Below are 24,925 nucleotides of genomic sequence, written 5' to 3'. Positions count from 1 at the left end.
CCAAATGACTATGTCTTGATGGTATACTTTGTATTGACCATTAGTGGTCACAATCACCCTCCCCCCCAAAAAAAAGAGGATAAAAGGAAATAAAAAGCTCCCACGACACTCCCCAAAACAAAAGACGTAAAAACACAGTCTTTGAAGACATCTGACCATTTACTGCTGTGATGCTGCTCAAACAGATGAGCGTTTTCTCAGAGTATTTCAAGTTAACTATTTTCTGTTTTGTGGCCAAGAATGCTATTCCATAAATCGAAATATGTAAGTTTCCAACATTAACAGCACTTTAGAGAGTTTTTTTTTTAGGGGGGAGGAAGGTTTGAAATGGACACATTATATTATTGGAAAGAATGAGGTCTATCAAAAGCATCAACACTATTAAATTTGTATCTAAATCAAAAACCCTTAATCTCAGTACTCAGTGGCTCAGGACAGATTACACATGCAAATGGCTTCCAAAACGATCTAACACATTACAACTTCCTACCTTCCATTCAAAGTCCAGCTGCTTCATAGCTCGGTACACTTCAGCCATGATGTCATATGGTTTGCTCTGACTTCGGATTCCAAGATGCCATTTGGCTTTTTTCACAGCTAAAGATTTGGGCTTAGTTGTATTTAGTGCATCCAATGGACATTTTGCTTTGGGGCTGTCTGCTATGAGAGGTGGCATCCTTTCTGGATGAGGTTTCAGTCCTGGGGGAATATGCATGGCACTATCATCCATAAAAGAGCCTGCTGGAGGACTGGAAGCGAGGTAGAACTCACTGGCTTGGTTCATTATTCTCCGATTGTCAATGATAAGATGATAAGCCACCGCAAGCTGGTCTTGAGGGTCACCACTATACAAACTGTTCATTACTTCTGATTCTGTACACTCAAATTTTTCACACACCTCTCTCACAGCCTCATCATCAATGACATTAGCATCATAGGAGGGGTCTTCAGGAAATAAGTAAGTGGGCAAATCTTGTTTAAACCACTCATGTTCTCTAGGGGAAAAAAAAACAACACCATAATACACTATTATAAGAACATGCTTTGGCAAGTCCCAAGCAATTCAAACATGGGGCAACACAACCTAATAGAATCAGAAAGACCTGGTCTTTAGTCCTAGCTCTGCCACTCACTGGCAATGTGACCTTATGCAAGCTAATTAAACTGGAAAAACTATGGTTGTTCAGACATGGGTATTTGGCTGACATTTCCTCAAAAACAAGGTAAGCTGTCCCTTCAAAATAAACAACCAGCAATACTGGTTACCAACAATAAAATTCAAGCTTTCAAGCAAAAATTTACAATTTTTATAGTAATTTGTGTGTTCCTCCACCAATCTGACAGCTTCACCTTAAATACTTTCTGCTGAGGTTAGTGTAGATAATCATATGATTTTTGATAGTATATAACAAAATACGTTGCCATTTGGAAAAATCGCCATTGTTCAATAAGATAGTATTTTCCACACTACCAATGAATGATTAAATTACATTAAATTGAAAATTTACAGTTTCTGTTATTGAATTATACTTAGACTAACATAAATGGAAATTTCACAATTCAATCTATGACTACATTCCCAACAATTCCACTCTATATAGGAAATAAAGAATACATTAAGTAATAAGCTCATAGTTAGTAAAGACAAAAATCAGGATTCAGATTCAGAAGTTTAACTTCATCTCCCTTTATTAACCACAATAATATTAATACTATTATTACTAAGATCAATGGACCTGGGAAAACACAAAAATAAGATTTATATAATTACAACGTCTATCTGTTTTTTTTTTTTTTTAAGATTTATTTATTTGAAAGGCAGAGTTACAGAGAGAGAAGCAGAAAGCCAAGGAGATCACCCATCCACTGGTTCATTCTTCAGATGGCTGCAACAGCCATAGCTGGACCAGGCAAAACCAAAGCCAGCAGCCTGTAACTCCATCTGGGTCTCCCATGTGGATACAGAAACTCAAGCACTTGGGTCACCATCTGCTACTTTCCCAGGCACATTAGCAGGGAGTTGGATCAGAAGAGGAGCAGTGGGGCCGGCATGGCGGCACAGCAGGTTGATCCTCTGCCTGCTGCACCGGCATCCCATATGGGCACCAGTTCTAGTCTTGGCTGCTCCTCTTCCCATCCAGCTCTCTGCTGTGGCCTGGGAGGGCAGTGGAGGATGGCCCAGATCCCTGGGCCCCTGCACCCGCATGGGAGACCAGGAGGAAGCTCCTGGCTCCTGGCTTCGGATCAGCACAGCTCCGGCCGTTGTGGCCATTTGGGGAGTGAACCAACGGAAGGAAGACCTTTCTCTCTGTTTCTCTCTCTCACACTGTCTGTAACTCTACCTATCAAATAAATAAATAGAATCTTAAAAAAAAAAAAAAAAGTGCAGCAGCTGGACACAAAGCAGAGCCTATGTGGGATGCTGGCATTGCAAAAGGCAGCTCCACAACACCAGCCTCAGTGTCTGTCTTTTTTATCACTACATTCTCTCTCTCTTTTAAGATTTTATTTATTTGAGAGGCGGAGTTACAGACAGTGAGAGAGAGAGACAGAGAGAAAGGTCTTCCTTCCGTTGGTTCACTCCCCAAGTAACCGCAATGGCCAGAGCTGTGCTGATCCGGAGCCAGGAGCCAGGAGCCAGTGCTTCTTCCTGGTCTCCCATGTGGGTGCAGGGGCCCAAGCACTTGGGCCATCCTCCACTGCCCTTCCAGGCCACAGCAGAGAGCTGGATGGGAAGAGAAGCAACCGAAACTAGAACCGGCGCCCATATGGGATGCTGGCGCTGCAGACGGAGGATTAAACTACTGTGCCATTGTGCTGGCCCCATATCACTACATTCTCAACACTTAGCATAGGACCTTGCATAGAGATGCTAAGCAAACCATTTGCTAAATTAATAAAATCAAAAATGAGTAAATGAACAAATAAATATGAAGATACATTTTCAACCTCTAGTGACTTACTGTCTTATAGGATAAACTACATACACACACACATACATGTATCAAGTTGAGCATCCTTTATATGAATATCTGAGATATCTCAAATGCTCCAAAATCAGAAACTTTTTGAATAACTTTGGAGTATCTGAGATTTCAGATATTTGGATTAGATATATTCAACTGGTAAAGTCTATGAAAATATTCAAAATTGGAAAAAAAAAAACTAGAAATCTGAAACACTTCTAGTAGAAGGAATTCATTTCTGATAAGGGATATGCAATATATACCCAAATAAGACAGTATGCAGCAGTGTAAAATATATACAAAGTATTCTGATAACTGGAGGAAAGATGGATATCATGGAATGGTTGTAACAATTTGGAGTGGTAGTTTTCTGCCCTTTATTAGCTGTACAATTTTTTAACACATATTTACTCAATATTTAACATGTGCCAGATATTGTACACTTTGATAGTAATTAATACTTGATCTTTAATTTAACAGAAAATACAATATAACAGGGACAAATAAATCAGGACATAATCTTCCTAAGCCTCAGGTTCTTAAAATGAGAATAACATCCATCTATGAAAAGTTAATGCATAATAATGTCATAGCAAAATGCTTGTTATGAGTATAATGACTGTTCAGTAATTAGTAATTCTTTTTCATGTGTTGAATCACGTTTTATCAAAGAATTCCTAAACATTAAAAAGCTGAATAAAAAGTAAAAATGATGAACACTATAAATTCAAGTTATTACGAGTACAGAGTTGAATGACACTATTTTCTACCACCTACCCATGTATAAATTAACGCCTCCTAGTAGACCTACTTACATTTTTCTTCTACATCTTATAAATATACAAACATCTGCTTTAAAATAACAGAATAATTTTTGCTGCTATTCTAAGTTTATATGCTTATTCAAGCAGCTGCAAGTACATCAGCATGTCTAATTTTCTCTCTGAGAATGAAACCAAGTAAAAACTATTTATATTAAATAACTGAACACAATGATCTTTTTTCCTGCAAAATTAATTTCCACAGCTAAATCTGGTGACTAATTTACACTTTTATATTTTTATGCATGAAGCCTAGAACACTGAAAAAAAGCTGGGGGAAGAAAATGCAGAATGAATAGTCAGTCTTGGCTTTCAAGAGATCTGTAGCAGTCACATAAACAACCACCACAGCTATCCTATCAGTATCCCAGAACCACAGGTCCCAAAATAGTCATGCTGGGATATGAACAGAAAGGGAAGGGTTCTGGAAAGATGTCAAAAGGACATGTTTAACATCAAACATGGGTGCAATCGTAGGTAAGAGCAGAAAACCTCTAAGAAACCTGACATGCTAAGTAATAAGTAGAAGGCAATGAATCATCCTGCCAGGTGTGTGCTTTGTAAAGGTCAACATTCACAGTAGCAGCAGCAACTGCACTTTCCGAAGCTTCTCACATAACAAGAGATCTTTCATGGTAAACCATTAGCAGCTATTGTTTTAAAAAACTTACCAAACTTTTTGCCTTTTTTACCCACTGTATGTAAAATCTTACCCTACTTTTCCACTAGAATTTCTTTAATTTCTGAGCATACACTATATTCCTAGTCCTTATAGTATTATGCATATATAGATAAGAATCATAAACTCTAACCTGATAAAGTAACAATTTAAGAAAAAATGAAATAACTAGATACTGAGAAATAACTGGATACAGTATGAGAAGGAAAAAATAAAAGCATGAACACCACATAAGTAGTGGTGTTACGAGTACTCTGTATTCGTAATAACTTGAATTTATAGTTTTCATCATTTTTAATTTTTATTCAGCTTTTTAATGTTTAGGAATTCTTTGATAAAACGTCATTCTACACATGTTAACACCACATAAGTACAAGCACCAAACACTGCCTGGGAATCAGAAATGACTTTACTAGGCACATGGCATGTGAGCAGAACTTCAAAGGCTGAATGAAAAAAGGCAGAGAAGGCAAAGATAACATAAACAAAGAAAGGCATAAAAAAACTATGGTAGGTTTTGAGGAAAAGGACAAGTTCACTGTGGCTAAAGTCCTGACACAAAGGGAGTGACAGTGAGCTTATAAAGCAAGCATTCAGTTAGCATTGTTGTTATTACTACAAGAAAATGCATACGACAGGAGCAAAAAGAATAATCACCTTATGTCTTTGATGGTTGCTCGTTTCAGGGGGTCAACTTGCAGCATATGCATCAGGAGGGTGGCGACAGAGCGATTAAGATATTCTGGGATATAAAAAACACCTCCTCGGATCTTCTTAAACAACGTGGGAACGTGTTCATCATCAAATGGGAGAGTGCCACAGAGAAGCGCATACAAGATAACACCACAGCTCCAGATATCAACTTCAGGACCCGCATACAATCTGTGGACAAACGAGAGCATGAACCTAGAATGCAGGAGTCTCTTTTTCTCATGTATGCGCTCTGCTTCTGTATGTCACATAGACTCAGCATACTCCTAGATTTACTTCCAAGATCTTTAATGAAGTCTACAGCCACTCCTCCACATGATTGTTCTTATAGAGAGAAGAACTAATCTACTGGTCTGACCACTTAATATCCAAGTCTGCCAAGAGAATATGGATTTTGATTTGTCACAAAGTCATTTAACTGTAACTTACTCACTAAAAAATGTAACTCCTTCTATGCTTGATTCTTGAAAGAAAAGTTAACAAAATTGTATAAGAGAAAATACTGAAAAAGTATCCTAAGTGGCATATATAGGAGTGTCTTAGTCTGTTTGGGCTCTATAACAAAAATCCCATAAATTAGATGATTCAATTAACCCAAATGGACTAAGACACATACGCCACTTTATGATACTCTTTCAGTATTTTCACTTATACAATTTTGTTAACTTCAAAAAATTTATTTTTACTTTAGTTAAAAGGCAGAGAAACACAAATAGATAGATAAATAGGTAAAGATCTTATATCTACTGGTTTACTCTGCAACTGTCTCCAGTAGGTAGTGCTGAGCCAAACTAATGGTAGGAGCCTAGAACTCCACCCAGGTCTCCCACATGGGTGGCATGGGCCCAAGCACTCAGGCCATCTTCTGTTGCTTTCCCAGGTGCATTAGGAGGGAGTTGGACTGGAAGTGGAGTAGCTAGGACTTAACAGGTGCTCATATGGGATGCAGGGGTTATAGGCAGTGTCTTAACCCATTGCATTGTAACACAGGGCCATACCATTAGCTTTTTAAATGACATTGGTAGGCCGATGCCGCGGCTCAATAGGCTGCGGTGGCAGCACCCCGGGTTCTAGTCCCGGTCGGGGCGTTGGATTCTGTCCCGGTTGCCCCTCTCCCAGGCCAGCTCTCTGCTATGGCCCAGGAAGGCAGTGGAGGATGGCCCAAGTCCTTGGGCCCTGCACCCGCATGGGAGGCCAGGAGAAGCACCTCGCTCCTGGCTTCGGATCAGCTTGATGCGCTGGCCGCGGCGGCCATTGGAGGTTGAAACAACGGAAAAGGAAGACCTTTTTCTCTGTCTCTCTCTCTCTCACTGTCCATTCTGCCTGTCAATAAATAAATAAATAAACAAATGACATTGGTCACTGTAGCAAGAGTTTAGTCCATTACCACCATCTGTATAAACATTTTTAATATATTAATGAACAAGTTACATAATTATACAATCTCCATTTGTGTAGTTTAATTTCATCAAGCAACAATATTGTCTCCCCAAAAAATCTCATTCTTCCACAATCAAAATATAAAGCTCTATATTCTGTAAAAAACATATAAAGTAGTATGAAAAGACTAATGATACTTGCTTAAATTAAGAATCTGCTTACTCTCAACCTTTGCTTTTCTGAAAAGAAAGAGCCATGTTAAATCATGATCTGTTTTATTCATTTTAATGGAAAAATTCATAAACACATCTATAACAACATCTAAGTGAAACACTTAAAATTTAAATATAACCATTCTCAATTAAATAATGAAAAAAATAAATGAACAGTTTGTTGCTATCATGTTACAAAAAAGTCTTACCATCCAAAAAGAATGTTATAAACAAATGCTATCAGAATGAATAAAAGACTATAATAAGCTTACTCTTCCCTGAGACGTGATTACCTGCCTGAGATGACTTCAGGTGCTGCATAATTCGGGGACCCACAACTGGTCCGCAGAAATTCACCATCTGACATCATGTTTGATAAGCCTGAAAATAAAAGCAATGTTTACCTGGTCCATACATCATATTTTAAAAGTTATTTTTGAAAAGGAATGGAAAGTATTTGTTAGACTAAAAAGAGACCTTTCTCAGGGCCAGAACTGTGGCTACAGGGAAGGCTGCGCCTGCGGTGCTGGATTACAGAGGGGAACCGGTTTGAGTCCCGGCTGCTCCACTTCAGATCCAACTCCTACTAACGGCCTGAGAAAAGCAGCAAAGATGGCTCAGCCTGGTCATTGCAGCCATTTGGGGAGTGAACCAGTAGATGCAAAAGCTCTCTCTCCCTCTCTGTCACCCTCCCTCCCTTCCTCTCCTTCTCTGTAACTCTTTCAAATAAATAAATAAATCTTTAAAAGAAAAAAAGAGACTCTTCTCAGAGTACACAGACTATCACAAAAAAAAAACTAAAGCACATCACAGATTACTGGAATTAAATTTCCTTTCTAAATAAAAAACCTCACAAATAAAGCTATTGTAAATTAGATTAACTTTTCCAAAAGCATCAAATATTTCTTACCTACTCCTATAGTTGTAATATTAAATAGAGATTATTTTTATACTATGGTTTCAAAAGTCTTTGTTTTAAAAAAAACTATAACTGGAAACCAGATAGCCCCAATTCATGTTTATTTTCCACAATTTTTGTATTTGGAAGGTTTTAATTCAAGTAATCTGTGGGAACCAAAATCAAGTTGCAGTAATACAAGTGAGTTTCATGATTAAGTGAAACTAGCCTTTGGAATTTTAATTTTTTTATTTATTTACTTATTCATTTATTTATTTACTTATTTTGAAAGGCAGAGACAAAGAAAGAGAGAGCGAGCTCTCATCTGTTGGTTCCACTCTCCAATGGTTGGAGTTAGACCAGGCTGAAGTCAAGAGCCCCAGAATTCCATCCAGGTATCTCCTAGTCGTTCAGCAGGGACCCAAGTATTTGAACCCTCATCTATTGCTTACCAGGATGTTCGTCAACAGGAAACTGCATCAGAAGGGGAGTAGCCAGACATCAAGGCAGGCACTCTGATAGGGATGAGGGTTCCCAAGTACTGACTTAAGCCACTGCACCAAATATTCGCCCCTCTCTTTCTTTAATCTCTCAAACACTACTGTGACATCCTCTCCAGGTATGTTTACCCCAGAAAGTCTGAAGAATAAAAATCACATTTACCTCATCATTTACCCTTGACAAGAACTCCTATTCTCATTAAAAGTTTGGATATTACTCTAATATCTAATTACTTCTCCCCAGATCAATTCATTGTTAAAAGTTTATTTGAGAAGCAGAGACAGAGAGAAACACAGACTGACAGAGCTGTCATCTTGGTTCTCTCTCCAAATGATGGCAACTGTTGGGATTGAGCCATGCCAAAACCAGGGACTGGGAACTCAGTCTTTATCTCCCAAATGAGTGGCAGGGATCCAACTACTCAACCCATCCCCTGCTCCCTCCCAGGGTGTGCATAAGCAGATAGCTGCAATGCAGAGTGGAGACTGACCTTAAACCCAGGCACTCTATGGGATGTGAACATCCCAACCAATGGCTTTACTACTAGGCCAAACACCTGTTCCATTGATCAGTTAAGAAAAACTACAAAGCTTTTTGCATAACTGAATGCAAATCTTCATGTACCTCTTTATCTTCATTTGTCAGATTTTCACAGCTGAGGATTCTCGCAACCCACCCCTGCCTTCCCCAGAGAACAAACCAAAGAACAAAACACTGATCACCTGATACACTTAAGTATCATTTCCTTAGGACCAAAAGCAGATTGAATGGGTTTATCTTGCTGATAGCTCTCTAACATCTCTAAAAATAGCAGCATTTTAAAAATGGATTTAAATGAATAGAACAGGCTAGTGTAGAGACAGCAATTAATTCCTTCTCATGGCACAGGATTCTAAAGGTTGAAATTAAAACTATCTAAATCTGTAAGAGTTCTTAACTGACACACTTTAAAAGGCAGTCAATCCACTTCTGAAAAAATCCAGAGATACATACCAAAATCTGCTATCTTGGCATTCATGTGTGCATCCAAAAGCACATTTTCTGGTTTTAGGTCTCGATGAACAACCATATGCCTATGACAGTAATCTACGGCAGACAGAATCTGCTGAAAGAGGCGCCTGGCTTCCATCTCCTCAACCTATCAAGTATAACAGAAACCGCCTTAGAAAGATTTGGGATATCTACTTGGCAAGAGTTTCAGTTTCATAATCAGCCTAATATGAATAAGCAAGCTAATTATGATTGTATTACATTCAACAAATCAGACAAAATCAACCAAACAAAAACTTGCCAAATTTCAATGTGCCAATCAACAGGTTTTTCTTTGTTGTTGAATAGTAATGTTTAATATTTTTATGAATATTAAATGTACAAAATGTTTCAGTGAATCAACAGTAAAACAAACTAAATTGAAATTAATGTGAAAGTGCTAAGAAAATGAAATAATGGAAGCTTCAAAAGATTTTATGGAATAGATTCTGAAAAGCATAGACACCATGTTGGCAATTATTGGCAATTAAGTAGAACATATGAATATTTTTTTAAATCCAGGTTTCAAAAGATATAGTTTTTTAAAAAAATATTTATTTAAAAGTCAGAGTTAAAGAGAGAAGAGACAGAGAGAAATAGAGATCTTCCATTCACTGGTTCACTTCTCGGATGGCATATGGGCCCGGCTGAAGCTAGAAACAAGAAGCTTCAACTGCATCTCAGGGACGAAATACTTGGTTCAGCTACCACTGCTTTTCCCAGGCCATTATCAGAGAATTGGATTTGAAGTGGAGGAGCAGGGGCATGGCCAGTAATTATCTGGGATGCCAATGTTGCAGGCAGTGGCTTTACTTGGCCCCCAAAAATTTGCTTTTATGAAATTAAATTTTGGGCCATTGCTGTGGTGTAGTAGGGTAAGCCTCTGCCTGCAGCACTGGCATCCCATATGGGTGCCAGTTCATGTCCCGGCTGCTCCTCTTCCAATCCAGCTCTCTGCTTATACTTAGTAGAAGATGGCCCAAGTGCTTGAGCCCTAGTACCCACATGGAAGACCTGGAAGAAGTTTCTGTCTCCTGGCTTCGGATGGGCTCTGCTCTGGCCGTTGCAGCCATTAGGGAGGTGAATCAGCAATGGAAAGTCTCTCTCTCTCTGTTTCTGTCTCTCTCTCTCTCTCTCTCTCTCTCTCTCTGTGATTCTGTCTCTCAAATAAATAAGTATTTTTTTTAAAAAAAAGAAAAATCTGTTTAATATTCTGTATATTTAGCTGGGCATTATTATAGAGGCAACTGAGACTTTGAAGATAATCTTTGTGGCTTGTTATTTTCCAAAGCTTTCCTCCTTTTTAACTTAAAGGATTAGTGTATTAGTAACTAGATAGTGTAACTTACCCGTCCATGTTTACAGATGTAATCAAATAATTCACCTCCAGAAACATACTCCATTACCATAAAAAAGTCTGTCGGAGTGCTGATCACCTGATAGCTTTTATGGAAATGAAAGAAAGGTGAATAAGAAATGTTATTTCAGCCAAAATTAATCCAGTATATCTACTCATGGTATAATTTATGCTAGTGTTTTACAAGGTTTTAAGACAACAAATTATGTAATATAAAGATATTAATCACGGAGCTACTAACACAGAGCATTACAAATTAACTGCTTTCTGAGGCTTATGGACTCTCTTTCATATCCTCTTGTTCATGTTTATATAATTTGTGAAATCCTTTCACAACAACTGTGTTAAACATTAATTTTTCCATTTAAACTGTTTGTTTTCAATTCAAAGAGATGAAGTATAAACACAAAAATGCTCTTAGATATCACATAGAAACAATAAGCAAAATTCAGAAAGTGGACAAATGACACTTTTTAGGATCAAAGAAAATACAAAAAAAAAAGGAAAAGGGGAAACTATATTAAAGTAATTGAATTGACATATTGACCAATTACACTGCAAAGACTTGGTTTTGTTTTGCATTTCATTTCAGAATAGTTTTTAATTTTCAAAACAAAAATTGTGAGGTAGTTTTACAAAGTTCCCTTATTACCCCAGACCATTTTCCCCTATTAATACTTCATATTAGTATCTTTGTCACAATTAATAAAATATACCCAACTTCCTTTATCTTTTTGAATTGGAAAAGCCTTCATTTCCCTCATCCTCTGATAATCAACATTCTGTGTTCACGTTGAGTTGTTTCTCTTAATTTTAGTTGCCACATATAGGGCAAAATATATGGAAACCGTCTTTCTGCATACAGCTTATTTCACTCAACTGATATCCTCTGGTTTCATCCATTTTGCTACAATTGACAGGACTTCATTCTTTTATAGCTAAATAATATTCCATTGTTTATATACACCATATTTTATGTATCCATTCATCTGATGGTGTAACAGGTAAAGCTGCCGCCTTCAGTGCCAGCATCCCATATGGATGCCGGTTCAAGTCCCAGCTGCTCCACTTCTAATCCAGCTCTCTGCTATGGCCTGGGAAAGCAGAAGATGGCCCAAGCCCTTGGGCCCCTGCACCTGCGTGGGAGACCAGGAAGAAGCTCCTTGCTTCTGGCTTTGGATTGGCACAGCTCCAGCCATTGCAGCCAACTGAGGAGTGAGCCAGTGGATGGAAGATTGACCTCTCTCTCTCTCTGCCTCTCCTTCTCTCTTGGTGTAACTTTGACTTTCAAGTAAATAAATAAATCTTTAAAAAAAAGATACAAGCTGGCTGAATTAAAAAACAATTATTTATTGTGTACATCTATTTATTGTGTACAAGAAAAACACCTCACTAACAAAGAAACATGCAGACTGAAAGTAAAAGGATGGAAAAAGATATTCTGTGCTAACCGAAAGAAAAAAATGAGCAGATGTAGCCATCCTAACATCAGACAAAATAGACTTTAACACAAACTGTTAAAAAAGACAAAGAAGGACATTATGTAATGATTAAGGGATCAATTCAACAAGAAGTTGTGACTATAGTAAACATATATGAACCCAATACCAGGGCACTTAGCTATTAAAAACAAATGTTAATGGATGTAAAGGGAGACAGACTCAATACAATAGTAATAAAGGACTTTAACACCCCACTTTCATCGACGGACTGATCAACTAGACAAAAAATCAAAAGGAAACCAATGAGCTAATTTACACTATGGACTAAATGGACCTGATATCTATGGAACATTTCATCCCACAGTTAAGAATATACACATTGTGGTGGAATGAGAAGGCCATGCCAAGACGGCCACTGGCAACAGAAACTGCCTGGCAACAGGCTGTGATTGGATGGCTTTGGAAACTGCCTGGCAACAGGGTGTCATTGGTTAGGGCATAGACTGCCCCTTGAACGGATTGGCTGCCTTGGCTATATAAACTGCTGTAGCAACTGAAATAAATGAGTCTGCGGGCTGCTTGCCTCAGGTCTGCTTTCACCCAACTCCAGGGGTCTGTGTGGTGACTCCGCACCTCTTGTCCCCACCACGCTCTTCCTCTCAGAAATGAATCCACCTCAACAACACATCTTTCATCAGTGCATGAAACTTTTTCTATGATAGACTATATGCTAGGCCATAAACCAAGTCTCAGCAAACTCAGAGCAACTGAAATCATACCATATATCTTTTCTGGTCACAATGGAATGAGACTGGAAATTAACAACTTAAGAATTTAAAAAATACACAAACACATGGAGACTGAGCAATATGCTCCTGAACGAACAGTGAGTCACAGACAAAATCAAAAAGAAAATAAAAAAAATCCCTAGAAACAAATACAGGTGATAATATAACATATCAAAACCTATGGGATACAGCAAACCCAGTTTTAAGAGAGGAGTTTATAGCAGTTACAGCCTATATAAAGAAATTACAAAGGCATCATATAAATGAGCTATCAATGCATCTCAAGGACCTAGAAGGACAATGAATCAAACCAAAAATTAGAAGAAGGAAAGAAATAATTAGAATTAGAGAAGAAATAAACAAAATTGAAACAAAAATACAAAATATCAATGAAAAGAAGAGATAGGTTTTGATAAAATGAACAAAATTGATACACCACTGGCCCAACTAACCAAAAAGAGAAGGAAGAAACCCATCAGTAAAATCATATATGGAAATGGAGATGTAACAATGGATACCACAGAAATAAAAAGAAACAAAGAATTATGACAAACAACTATATGCCAATAAATTGGAAAATCTAGAAGAAATGGATAGATTCCTAGACACATACAATCTATAAAAACTGAGTCATGAAGACACAGAAAACCTAAACAGACCAATAACCAAGATGGAGATTGAAGTGGAAATAAAGACCCTCCAAACAAAGAAAAGCCCAGAAAATGATAGTTTCACTGTTGAATTCTACCAGACTTTTAAAGAAGACCTAATTCCAATTCTTCCCCACATATGCAAAACAACTGAAAGGGAGGGGATGCTCCAAAACTCCGTCTATGAGACCAGCATCACCTTAATTTAAAAATCAAAAAAAATACAAAAAAGAAAGACAACTACAGACTAATATCATTAATGTACACAGATGCAAAAATACTCAACAAAATATTAGCTTATCAAATCCACCAACACATCAGAAAGATCATTCACCTGGACTAAGTGGGATTTATTGCTGGTATGCAGGAATGGTTCAACATATGCAAATCAATAATTGTGATATATCAAAAACAAACTGAAGGAAAAAACCATATAATTATCTCAATAGAGGCAGAGAAAGCATTTGCTAAAACACAATGTCCTTTCATTATTAAAACCTAAGCAAACTGGGTATAGAAGGGACATCCCTCAACACAATCAAGGTAATATATGACAGACCCACAGCCAGTATCTCAGACTCAATGGGGAAAAGTTGGAAGCATTCCTACTGAGGTCTGGTACCAGACAAGGATGCCCACTTTAACCACTGCTATTCAATACAGTTCTGGAAATTTTAGCCGGAGCCTTTAGGCAGAAAAAAGAAATTGAAGGTATACAAATTAGAAAGAAGGAAATCAAATTATCCCTGTTTGCACACAACATGATTATATACACAGGGGAACCAAAAGACTCCATTAAGAGACTATTGGGGGGGGGGGGCTGTTGCTATTGCATAGTAGGCTAAGCCTCCTTCTGCAGTGCTGGAACCCCATAAGGGTGCTGGTTTTTGTCACAGCTGCTCCTCTTCTGATCTCTTGCTTATGGCCTGGGAAGGCAGTGGAAGATGGCCCAAGTGCTTGGGCCCCTGCATTTCTGTGGGACACCAGAAGAAGTTGCTGGATCCTGGCTTTAGAAAGGCTCAGCTCTGGCCATTGCAGCCATTTGGGGAGTGAACCAATGGATGGAAGACTTTTCTCTATGTCTCTCCCTCTCTCTGTCAGTCACTCTACCTCTCAAATAAGTAAATAAAATCTTTAAAAAGAGAGAGACACTATTGGAACTCATGAGAGAGATTGATAAATATGCAGGATATAAAATCAACACACAAAAATAATTGCCTTAGTATGCACAGAAAATGCCATGGTTAAGAAAGAACTTGTAAGACCACTCCCCTTTATGATAGCTACAAAAAAATTAAATACTTTGGAATAAATTTAAAAGGAGGTGAAAAATCTCTGCAATGAAAATTGCAAAACATTAAAGAAAGAAATAGAAGAAGACACCAAAAAATGGAAAAATCTTCCACATTAGTGGATAGGAAGAATTAACATAACCAAAATGTTTAACTTACAGATTCATTGTGGTTCCAATTGAAATACCAATGACATTCTTCTGAGATTTAGTAAAAATAATACTAAAATTCATATGTAAACACAAGAGACTTCAAATAGCTAAAGTGATCTTAAACAACAAAACAAAGCCAGAAGCATCACAATACCAGATTTCAAAACATATTGCAGGGCAGTTACAATCAAAACAGCCTGGTACTGGCACAAAAATAGAATTGTAGATCAATGGAACAGAAAAGAAACCCCAGATAGCAATCCACACATCTACAACCCAACTATTCTGACAAATGAGCAAAAATCAATCCCTGTAGAAAGAATAGTCTTGTCAACAAATGAAGTTGGGAAAATTAGATCTACACAGGTAGAAGTATAAAACAACACCTCTACCTTATACCAAAATCAACTCAAAATGGATCAAAGATCTAAATCTATGACCTGATACCATCAAATTAGTTTAGGAGAACATTGAGAAATGCTGCAACCCCTTGTCATAGGCAAAAACATCTTGGAAAAGACCTAGGAAGCATAAGCAGTCAAGCCCAAATAGGTGAACAGGATTATGTCAAGCTAAGAAGCTTGTACATGAAAAAGGAAATAGTCAACAAAGTGAAAAGGCAACCGACAAAATGAGAAAAATATTTGCAAATTGTGTAACTAATAAAGGACTCATATCCAGAATCTACAAAGAGCTTAAGAAACTCAACAACAACAAAACAAATAATCCAGTTAAGAAATGGGCAATGGGACACTGCTGTGGCATAGCAGGTCAAGCTAAAGCCTGAGTGCCAGCATCCAATATGAGCAGCAGTTCAAGCCCCAAATGCTCCACTTCTGAACAAGCCCCTGCTAATCTGCCTAAGAAAGCAACGAAAGGTGACCTAAGTCCTTGGATCCGTGCACACAGATAGGAGACAGGGAAGAAGCTCTTGGCTCCAGATCAGCCCGTCTCTGGCCTTTGCAGCCATTTGGGAAGTGAACCAGTGAATGGAAGCTATTTCTCTCTCTCTCACTTGCACAGACTCTCACTCTCATTTTCTCTCTCTCTCTCCTCTCCTTTCCCTCTCCCTCTTCCTCTCTGTAACTCTGCCTTTCAAATAAATAATCTTTTTAAAAAATGGATTTTTTAAAAAAATAAAAGCCATTTTTCAAAACAAGAAATTGAAAATAGCCAACAGACACATGAAAAAAATCCTCAGGATCACTAGCCATCAGGGAAATGCAAGTAAAAATCACAATGAAGTTTCACCTTACCCCAGTTACAATGGCTGCCATACAGAAATCCAAAAACAATAAATTCTGGTAAGGATGTGGTAAAAAGATACCCTAATACACCACTGGTGGGAATGTAAGCCAATGCAGCCAATATGGAGATTCCTCAGAAAGCTGAAAATAGATCATCCCACTCCTGAGAATACTAAAAGGAATGAAATCAGCATATTAATTATCTGTACCCCAATGTTTATTGCAATTCAATTCACAAAGGCTAAGATATGGAATCAACTCAAGATGTTCATCAACCAATGTCAGAATGAAGAAAATTTGGTATATATACACTATGAAATACGACTGAGCTGTTAAAAAAAAAAGAAAAGAAATCCTATCTAGTGAAATAAGCCAACCCAAAAAGACAAATATTATATGTTTTCCCTAATCTGTGGTAACTGATAGAGTACAAAATAATGTTATGTCCATGAGAGAAACTGACATTTTGAGATTTGATTGTTTACAAGCCTTGTCTCTACTGTTGAGGACTGGTGCTTTTTTTCTTTTTACTATCTATTGAATGTATTACTTAGTGGAGGGCTAAACTTATTATTATAAAATAAACTGAAACTGTCATTGTAAACAATAAAAGAAGAAAAGAAAAAGAGGGAAGGTGGGACTGTGGACAAGAGGGAAGGTAGGGTAGGAAGTATCATTATGCTCCTAGATCTGTATATATGAAATCCATAAAATTCGTTCATCATATATAAATAAAAATTATTTTAAAAAAGATAGTGAGATATAAATAGGCACACAAAAAATCATGTTATGGCTGGTGCCATGGCTCACTAGGCTAATCCTCTGCCTGCAGTGTGGCACCCTGGGTTTTAGTCCCCATCAGGGCACTGGATTCTGTCCCAGTTGCTCCTCTTCCAGTCCAGATCTCAGCTGGGCCAGGGGGGAAGTGGGCAGTGGAAGATGGCCCAAGTGCTTGGGCCCTGCACCCGCATGGGAAACCAGGAAGAGACACCTGGCTGCTGGCTTCGGATCGGCGCAGCTCTGGCTGTAGCAGCCATTTGAGGAGTGAACCAATGGAAGGAAGACCTTTCTCTCTGTCTCTGTCTCTGTCTCTCTCTCTCTCTCTCTCTCTCTCTCTCACTGTTTATAACTCTACTTGTCAAATAATAATAATAATAAAAGAACTGAGTTGGCTGTATGCATGGGGATTAATTTCTGAGCTCTACATTCTGTTCCTTTGATCTAAATGTCAGTTTTTATGCCAGTCCCATGCAGTTTTAATTACTAGAGCTTTGTAGTGTGCTTTGAAATCAGATATTAAGATGTTTTCAGCTTGATTTATTTTCTTAAGATAGCTTTGGCTCTTCTGGGTCATTTGTGATTCCACATGAATTTTAGAATTGCTTTTTTCTAACTCTATAAAAAATGTCATAGAGGGGCTGGTGTTGTGGCACAGGAAGTAAAGCTGCTGCCTACAGTGCTGGCATCACATATGGGCACCAGTTTGAGACCCAGCTACTCCACCTCCAGTCCAGATCCATGCTAATGTGCCTGGGAAAGAAGCAGAAGATGGCCCAAGTACTTGGGCCCCACACCCACCCTGAAGAAGCTCCTGGATCCTGGCTTCAGGATCAACTCAGCTCTGGCCATTGTGGCCATTTGGAGAGTGAACCAGTAGATGGAAGATCTCTCTCTCTCTCTCTCTCTCTCTCTCTCTCTCTCTCTCTCTCTCTCTGCCTGTAATTCTGCTTTTCAAAGAAAATAAAATAAATCTTAAATAAAAAAGAATGTCATTTATATTTTTACAGGGATTGTACTGAATCTCTAGATTCCTTTAGCTATTACAAGTATTTTTTTTCTCTTCAAAACAAACCTGAAATTTAGTAAGGAAGATCAATAAGGACATTTTGATTCTGAATTTTAAGCTCACACTCCTAGTAACTCTGTTTTCAGAAGTAAGAACTTTAGAGTCAGTAGAATCTGCTGAAATACCTTGGCAAAAACAATCCTTTTTTCTTGTATGGTGTAAGATAACTGATTCATTTTATTCATAAGAAAAAAATTCCCACTGGGCAACTCTTTCATCCTCTTCCCATGTGGGGATTAAAGAAACACACATAATGTTTTTGTTGGTGCAGAATAGAATAGATTATAATTCTAGCCTTACTTTTTTAAAACTTCTTTTTGAGTCTTTTGATTTATTTAAAGTATTTTATCATTTTTATAATATCTTTTCCCCCAAAGAAACCTTTTATTTAAGGAATACAAACCAGGTATTTCATAAATACAACTTTAGGAATACAGTGATTCTTCCTACACCATGCCTGCCCTTCCATCCCTCTTCCTCCTCCCTCTCCTATTCCAACTCTTTTTTTTTTTTAAACTAGGATCTATTTTCAATTACTTTATACACTCTTTATAACTCTGTTAAATAATGAGTTTGACAAGTTGTATGAGAAAAAATCTGTTCCTCAACAGTAGACACAAGTGCTGTTCAAAGCCATTGCATCTCGAAGTTGATTTCACTTTTTTCAAGCATTCTTATTTTTGAGAAAATTAATTAACTTTAAAGAAGAACCCTAAATTGATACATCTTTTACAAGCACTTAGACATAACTATAACTTATGAGACATAAGAATATCCTCTACTTAATACACTAAAATGAAGCAAATCTTTGAGAGAAAATTTTACTATTAACTCTCTTTTTTTTCTTTTTTTAAACTTTTATTTAATAAATATAAATTTCCAAAGTACAGCTTTTGGTTTACAGTGGCTTTTCCCCCTCATAACTTCTCTCCCACCCGCAACCCTCCCATCTCCCACTCGCTCTCCCATTCTATTCACATCAAGATTCATTTTCAATTATCTTTATATACAGAAGATCAATTTAGTATATATTAAGTAAAGATTTCAACAGTTTGTACCCACACAGAAACACAAAGTGTAAAGTAATGTTTGTACTAGTTATAGCAACTATTAACTCTCATAATATAACTCTTTGAGGAGAGAGGTCCTGCGTGGGAAGTTAGAGCACAGTGAATCCTGTTGTTAGTTTAACAATTAATACTCTTATATATGATGTCAGTGATCACTCAAGGCTCTTGCCATGAGCTGCACAGGCTATGGAAGCCTTTTGAATCCAAAAACTCCTTCAATATTTAGACAAGACCATAAGCAAAGCAGAAGTTCTCTCTTCCCTTCAGAGAAAAGTACATCCTTCTTTGATGACCACTTCTTTCCACTGGGGTCTCAATTACAGAGGTCCTTCATGTAGGATCTTGCCACAGTGTCTTGGCTTTCCATGAATTACAGGCATTTTAATTATATTAATTCTTCCAGTCTATTAGCAAGAATATATTTCCATTTTGTTTGTGTTTTTGATTATTTTTTTCAACATTTTCTTTTTTTAATAATGAAACAATAAAAATTTATTTATTAACTGTAATAAATGTACCATAATAATATAAGCATAAGATGTTAATAGTAGGAGAAACTGTCATGGTCATACAAGAACTCTCTACATTATCTTTGCAATATTCCTCTATACTTGCAACTGTTTTTTTTATAGAAAGCTTTTATTTAATAAATATAAATTTCATAAGTACAACTTTTGGATTATAGCAGTTCTTCCAACAATATCTGCCCTCCCACCCCCAAACCATCCCGCCTCCTATTCCCTCTCCCATCCCGTTTTTCATTAAGATTCATTTTCAATTATCTTTATATACAGAAAATCAAATCTATATTAAGATTTCAACAGTTTGAACCCACACATAACACAAAGTATAAAGTACTGTTTGAAGATTAGTTTTACCATTAATTATCAAAATACAACACATTAAGGACAGAGGTCCTACATGGGGAGCAAGTGCACAGTGACTTCTGTTGTTGATTTGACAAGTGACAATCTTATTTACGATGTCAGTGATCACTAGAGGTTCTTGTCATGAACTGACAAGGCTATGGAAGTCTCTTGAGTCCACAAACTCTGACATTATTTAGACAGGGCCATAATCAAAGTGGAAGTTCTCTCCTCCCTTCAGAGAAAGGTACTTCCTTCTTTAATGGCCCCTTATTTCCACTGGAATCTCACTCATGGAGATCTTTCATTTAGGTCATTTTTTGCCACAGTGTCTTGGCTTACCATGCCTGAAATATTCTCACAGCATTTCATTTTCATTTAGAGATTTTTCACTACTTCGGTTGTGTTTATTCATAAATATTTGATTTTTTGCAGCTATTTTAAATGGGATTTCTATTTTCTCTTTCAGCGAGATCATTGTTGGTGACAAAAATATTACTTTTGCATGTGGTTTTTTTTCTCCTGGAAATTTACTGAATTGATTTATCAAGTCCAACAGCTTTTTGGTGGAGTATTTTGGGTTTTCCATGTATAATATTATGTAATATGTATACCTGGATATTTTGACTTCCTACTTTACAATTTTGATGCCCTATATTTTTCTCATCTAATTGCTCCTGCTAATACTTCTAGTACTATATTGAGACTGGTGAACGTAGACATCCTTGTCTTGTTCCAGACCTGAGGGGAAATGCTTTCAGCTTTTACTAATTAAATATGATATTGGCTAATGGTTTGTCATATGTAACCCATATAATTTTGAGATAATTCAAATAAACTAAAAATCATTCATGAAATAATTAAAGTCTGAATAGTGGTCACATGTTTGATAATAATGCTAATTATTTTAAATTTTAGATGTGATAGTGTTGTTGTACATTAAAAACAGCCCTTATCTTCTAGGCTATATACTGACCAGTTCATGGAATAAAAACATAGTGTTTGTAATCTACTTCAAAATAATCTGGGATGGAGGAAATTTGGAGGAGACAGATAAAAGAATACATTGACTCTTGTTGATTACAGACACATGGGACCATAAGGTGATAAGGTAAAGTGATAACACTTTACTTTATATGTTAAAAACTTTTCATAATAAAAAATAAGTGTAAATGTGTGTGTATATGTGTGTTTCTAGGCTCCCAAATCCGGGAACAATGTAAAATGAAAAACAACTTTAATTTTATTTGACAACATAAATTTTTCCCTAAAATCTCCAACAACTGCTTTCTACACATTAAGTTTACCAAAGCAAGTTTTTAAAACTTTGAAAGTGAATTAAATATAATTATTTTAAAGGAAGGTTACAACTAACATTTATATAAAGGAATAATTGCTCTACTTTCTAAAATATATTGCTTTGTTTATAAGGATTATCTATCACCTGAGTCATTATAAGCAATATCTACTGGGTCACTACTAGGGCCTATTGAATATGATTGTGTAGTTTTTGCACAGTTTTAAAACACTCAGCAGGAGTCCTCCAAGATGGCAGAATAGGGAAGGAGTGCACTGATAGTCTGGGAAAAGATAGTTTAATAAAGGTGGAGATACTGTAGTTTCAGGGAAGAGTTGGGGAAAAAACTGCAGAGGAAATTCTTCTGGAACTAGTGGGACATGGTGGACTTACGTGGAGGGCACGGGTGCCCACGGCTTGGGACCCCAGCCTCCGAGTTTACGCACCAACGCTGAAAAGGGAGGTGAGGTGAAACAGCAGTAGCCCAAGACACTGGCAGAAAAGTGCCAGGAAGAGTCTAGAGAGAACAAGGCTTGAAGCCCAATGAGGGAAAGTACACCAGCCTAACTAGAGGAGAGAAAAAAATAAATAAATAAAAGGGACCGGTATGGACACAGTTCTCTCTCTCCACTCACAAAGGTGAGTGAGACAAAGAGCAGGTGCCATTTTGGACATACTTAACAGCTGCGCCACCTCAGGGCTGCGCCCGCCCTCAGCCAAGCAGAAAAACCTGACTCTGGTGGGGAGAAATAAAAGGAGGTGAAGACCAAGTGAAATGTGTGGAGCTTATGAACTGAGACTGTGAAAAAAAAAAAAAAACTGAGGGTGTGAGAGAAAAACTCATGGAGTGCCTGAGATCTGAGTACTTGGTGGGAAACGCCACAAACTCAGTAACCTTGGCAACCCGGTGGGAGATAGCAGGGAATCTGAGCTTACACTGAGGACTACACAGATCCTTTGTGTGGTCCTTTGGACAGAGCAGACAAATATTATACCCACTGGGGCTAGCGTTCAGACAATGATTGCCTTCAAGGAGAATAGCTCAGCTGTGCAGAATTACTTCCCTTCTGAATAAAATAAAAAATAAAAAAGAGAGAGATTTACCATGCCAAACCTGGGTGTGTCACCTTTGACACACCTTTAACCCTGAAGAACTGAACAGAGCTCTCTGGCCACACCCATCACAAGCCTTTAAAGATCCACCAAAAGCAGACAGTCCACTTAACCTAGAGTCATAGTACAACGAGAAAAGCCACCATAGCGAGGAAAAAAGAAGAAACCAAAGAATATCTCTACAATGCAAAGCAAAAAATGCAGAAACCGAGGAAACAAGAACAAGGAAGACATTGTGAGGCCTCCAAATGAACATGACAACACAATTTAAGATTATGAAGATGATGAGATAGAATGCAAGGTACAGATTTCAAAAAATTTATGATAAGAACATTTAGCAGTTTTCAAAAGCAAATGCTTGAGCTACATAAATCCTCTCATGAAAATGAAATCTTAAGGAGGAATCAAAATGAAATGAAGAATCTACTAGAATATGAAATTGTGATATTGAAGAGAAATCAAAATGAAATGAAGAATTCAATAGATCAAATGACAAACACATTAGAGAGCCTTAAAAACAGAATCAGTGAAGCAGAAGAGAGAATATTGGCCTTAGAAGACAGAGCACAGGGAAGTATATAGTCAAACCAAAGAAAACAAGAGGAAATTAGAAATCTAAAAAATATTGTTGGGAATATACAGGATACTATTAAAAAAAACACCAACACTTGGGTTCTAGGAGTTCCTGTAGGCATGGAGAGAGAGAAAGGATTAGAAAGCCTTTTTCATGAGGTACTAGCAGAAAACTTACCCAGTTTGGAGAAGGACAGAGACATCCAGCTACAGGAAGCTCATAGAACCCCTAATAAACATGACCAAAAGAGATCCTCACCATGACACGTTATAATCAAACTCACCACAGTGAAACATAAAGAAAAGATCCTAAAATCTGCAAGAGAGAAACGTCAGATTACTCTCAGAGGATCTCCAATTAGACTCACAGCTGACTTCTCATCAGAAACCCTACAGGCTAGAAGGGAATGACAAGATATAGCCCAGGTACTAAGAGAAAAAACTGCCAGCCCAGAATATTATATCCTGCAAAGCTCTCATTTATGAATGAAGACGAACTAAAGAGCTTTCATAGCAAACAGAAATTGAAAGAATTTGTTGCCACTCGTCCAGCCCTGCAAAAGATGCTTAAAGATGTGTTACACACAGAAACATGGTCATCAATATGAAAGAAGGTAAAGGAAGGAAACCTCACAGCAAAAGATCACAGGAAGTTCAAAGTATATATTAGAAATATCTTTGGGAAAATGGCAGGGCAAAGTTACTACTTATCAATGGTCACACTGAATGTTAATGGCCTCAACTCTCCAGTTAAAAGACACAGATTGGCTGAAAGGATTAAGGAACAAAACTCATCTATTTGCTACTTACCAGAAACACATCTATCCAACAAAGATGCATGCAGACTGAAAGTGAAAGGTTGGAAAAAGATATTCCATGCCAACAGAAACCAAAAAAGAGCTGGCGAAGCCATCTTAATATCAGACAAAATAAACATTAACACAAAAAATATTAAGAAAGACAAAGAGGGGCACTATATAATGATTAAGGGATCAATTCAACAGGAAGATGTAACTATTATAAATGTATATGTACCTAATTACAGGGCACCAGTTTATTTAAAAGATGTGTTAAGGGACTTAAAGAGAGACTTAGATTCCAATACAATAGTATTGGGGGACTTCAATATTCCACTCTCAGAAATAGACAAATCAACCAGACAGAAGATCAACAAGGAAACAGCAGATTTAATTGACACTATAACCCAAATGGATCTAACAGATATCTACAGAACTTTTCATCCTACACATAAAGAATTTACATTCTTCTCTGCAGTACATGGAACCTACTCTAGGACTGACCACATACTAGGCCATAAAGCAAGTCTCAGCAAATTCATAATAATTAGAATCATACCATGCAGCTTCTCAGACCACAAAGGAATGAAATGGGAAATTAGCAACTCAGCAATCCCTAGAGCATATGTAAACACATGGAGATTGAACAACATGCTCCTGAATGAACACTGGGTAATAAAAGAAATCAAAAGAGAAATCAAAACATTTCTGGAAGTAAATGAGGATAACAGCACAACATATCAAAACATATGAGATACAGCAAAAGCAGTGTTAAGAGGAAAGTTTACAGCAATAGGGGTCCACATCAAGATATTGGAAAGGCACCAAATAAATGAGCTTTCAATGCATGTCAAGGATCTAGAAAAACTGCAGCAAACCAGACCCAAAACTAGTAGGAGAAGAGAAATAATTAAAATCAGAGAAGAAATCAACAGTATTGAATCCAAAAAAATCATTGCAAAGGATCAGCCAAAAGAAGAGCTGGTTTTTTGAAAAAATAAACAAAATTGACACCCCATTGGTCCAACTAACTAAAAAAAGAAAAGACCCAAATAATAAAATCAGAGATGGAAAAGGAAACGTAACAACAGACACCACAGAAATAAAACTGTTGAAGTGAAATGGATACTATGAGAAACAATGACTTGATCAGCCCTTGTCCTGACTCTTGATGAACAACTTCATACTTTATTCCTTTTAGTATATTTTTTGTTCTACTTAATACTATTGGTTGAACT

The 24,925-nt window shown here is 37.3% G+C and overlaps 1 protein-coding gene across 4 annotated transcripts in view; it reads right to left on the bottom strand.

The window, feature by feature from the left end:
- PRKAA2 (protein kinase AMP-activated catalytic subunit alpha 2) overlaps nucleotides 1-24,925 on the bottom strand; it is an 84,603-nt gene that overhangs the window by 9,579 nt on the left and 50,099 nt on the right. For all 4 annotated transcript variants that reach the window (XM_062191403.1, XM_062191405.1, XM_062191404.1 and 1 more), the window contains 5 exons: nucleotides 10,547-10,640; nucleotides 9,162-9,306; nucleotides 7,063-7,150; nucleotides 5,124-5,348; nucleotides 491-995 (listed from right to left, as the gene is read on the bottom strand). In XM_062191403.1, coding sequence (XP_062047387.1) covers nucleotides 491-995; nucleotides 5,124-5,348; nucleotides 7,063-7,150; nucleotides 9,162-9,306; nucleotides 10,547-10,640 — 1,057 coding nt within the window. The remainder of the gene's footprint in view (nucleotides 1-490; nucleotides 996-5,123; nucleotides 5,349-7,062; nucleotides 7,151-9,161; nucleotides 9,307-10,546; nucleotides 10,641-24,925) is intronic.

Source organism: Lepus europaeus, chromosome 5 (assembly GCF_033115175.1).
Source record: "Lepus europaeus isolate LE1 chromosome 5, mLepTim1.pri, whole genome shotgun sequence".
Taxonomy (NCBI): domain Eukaryota; kingdom Metazoa; phylum Chordata; class Mammalia; order Lagomorpha; family Leporidae; genus Lepus; species Lepus europaeus.
The sequence above is the reverse complement of the archived record's forward strand: the minus strand, read 5'-3'. Positions and strand labels throughout refer to the sequence as shown.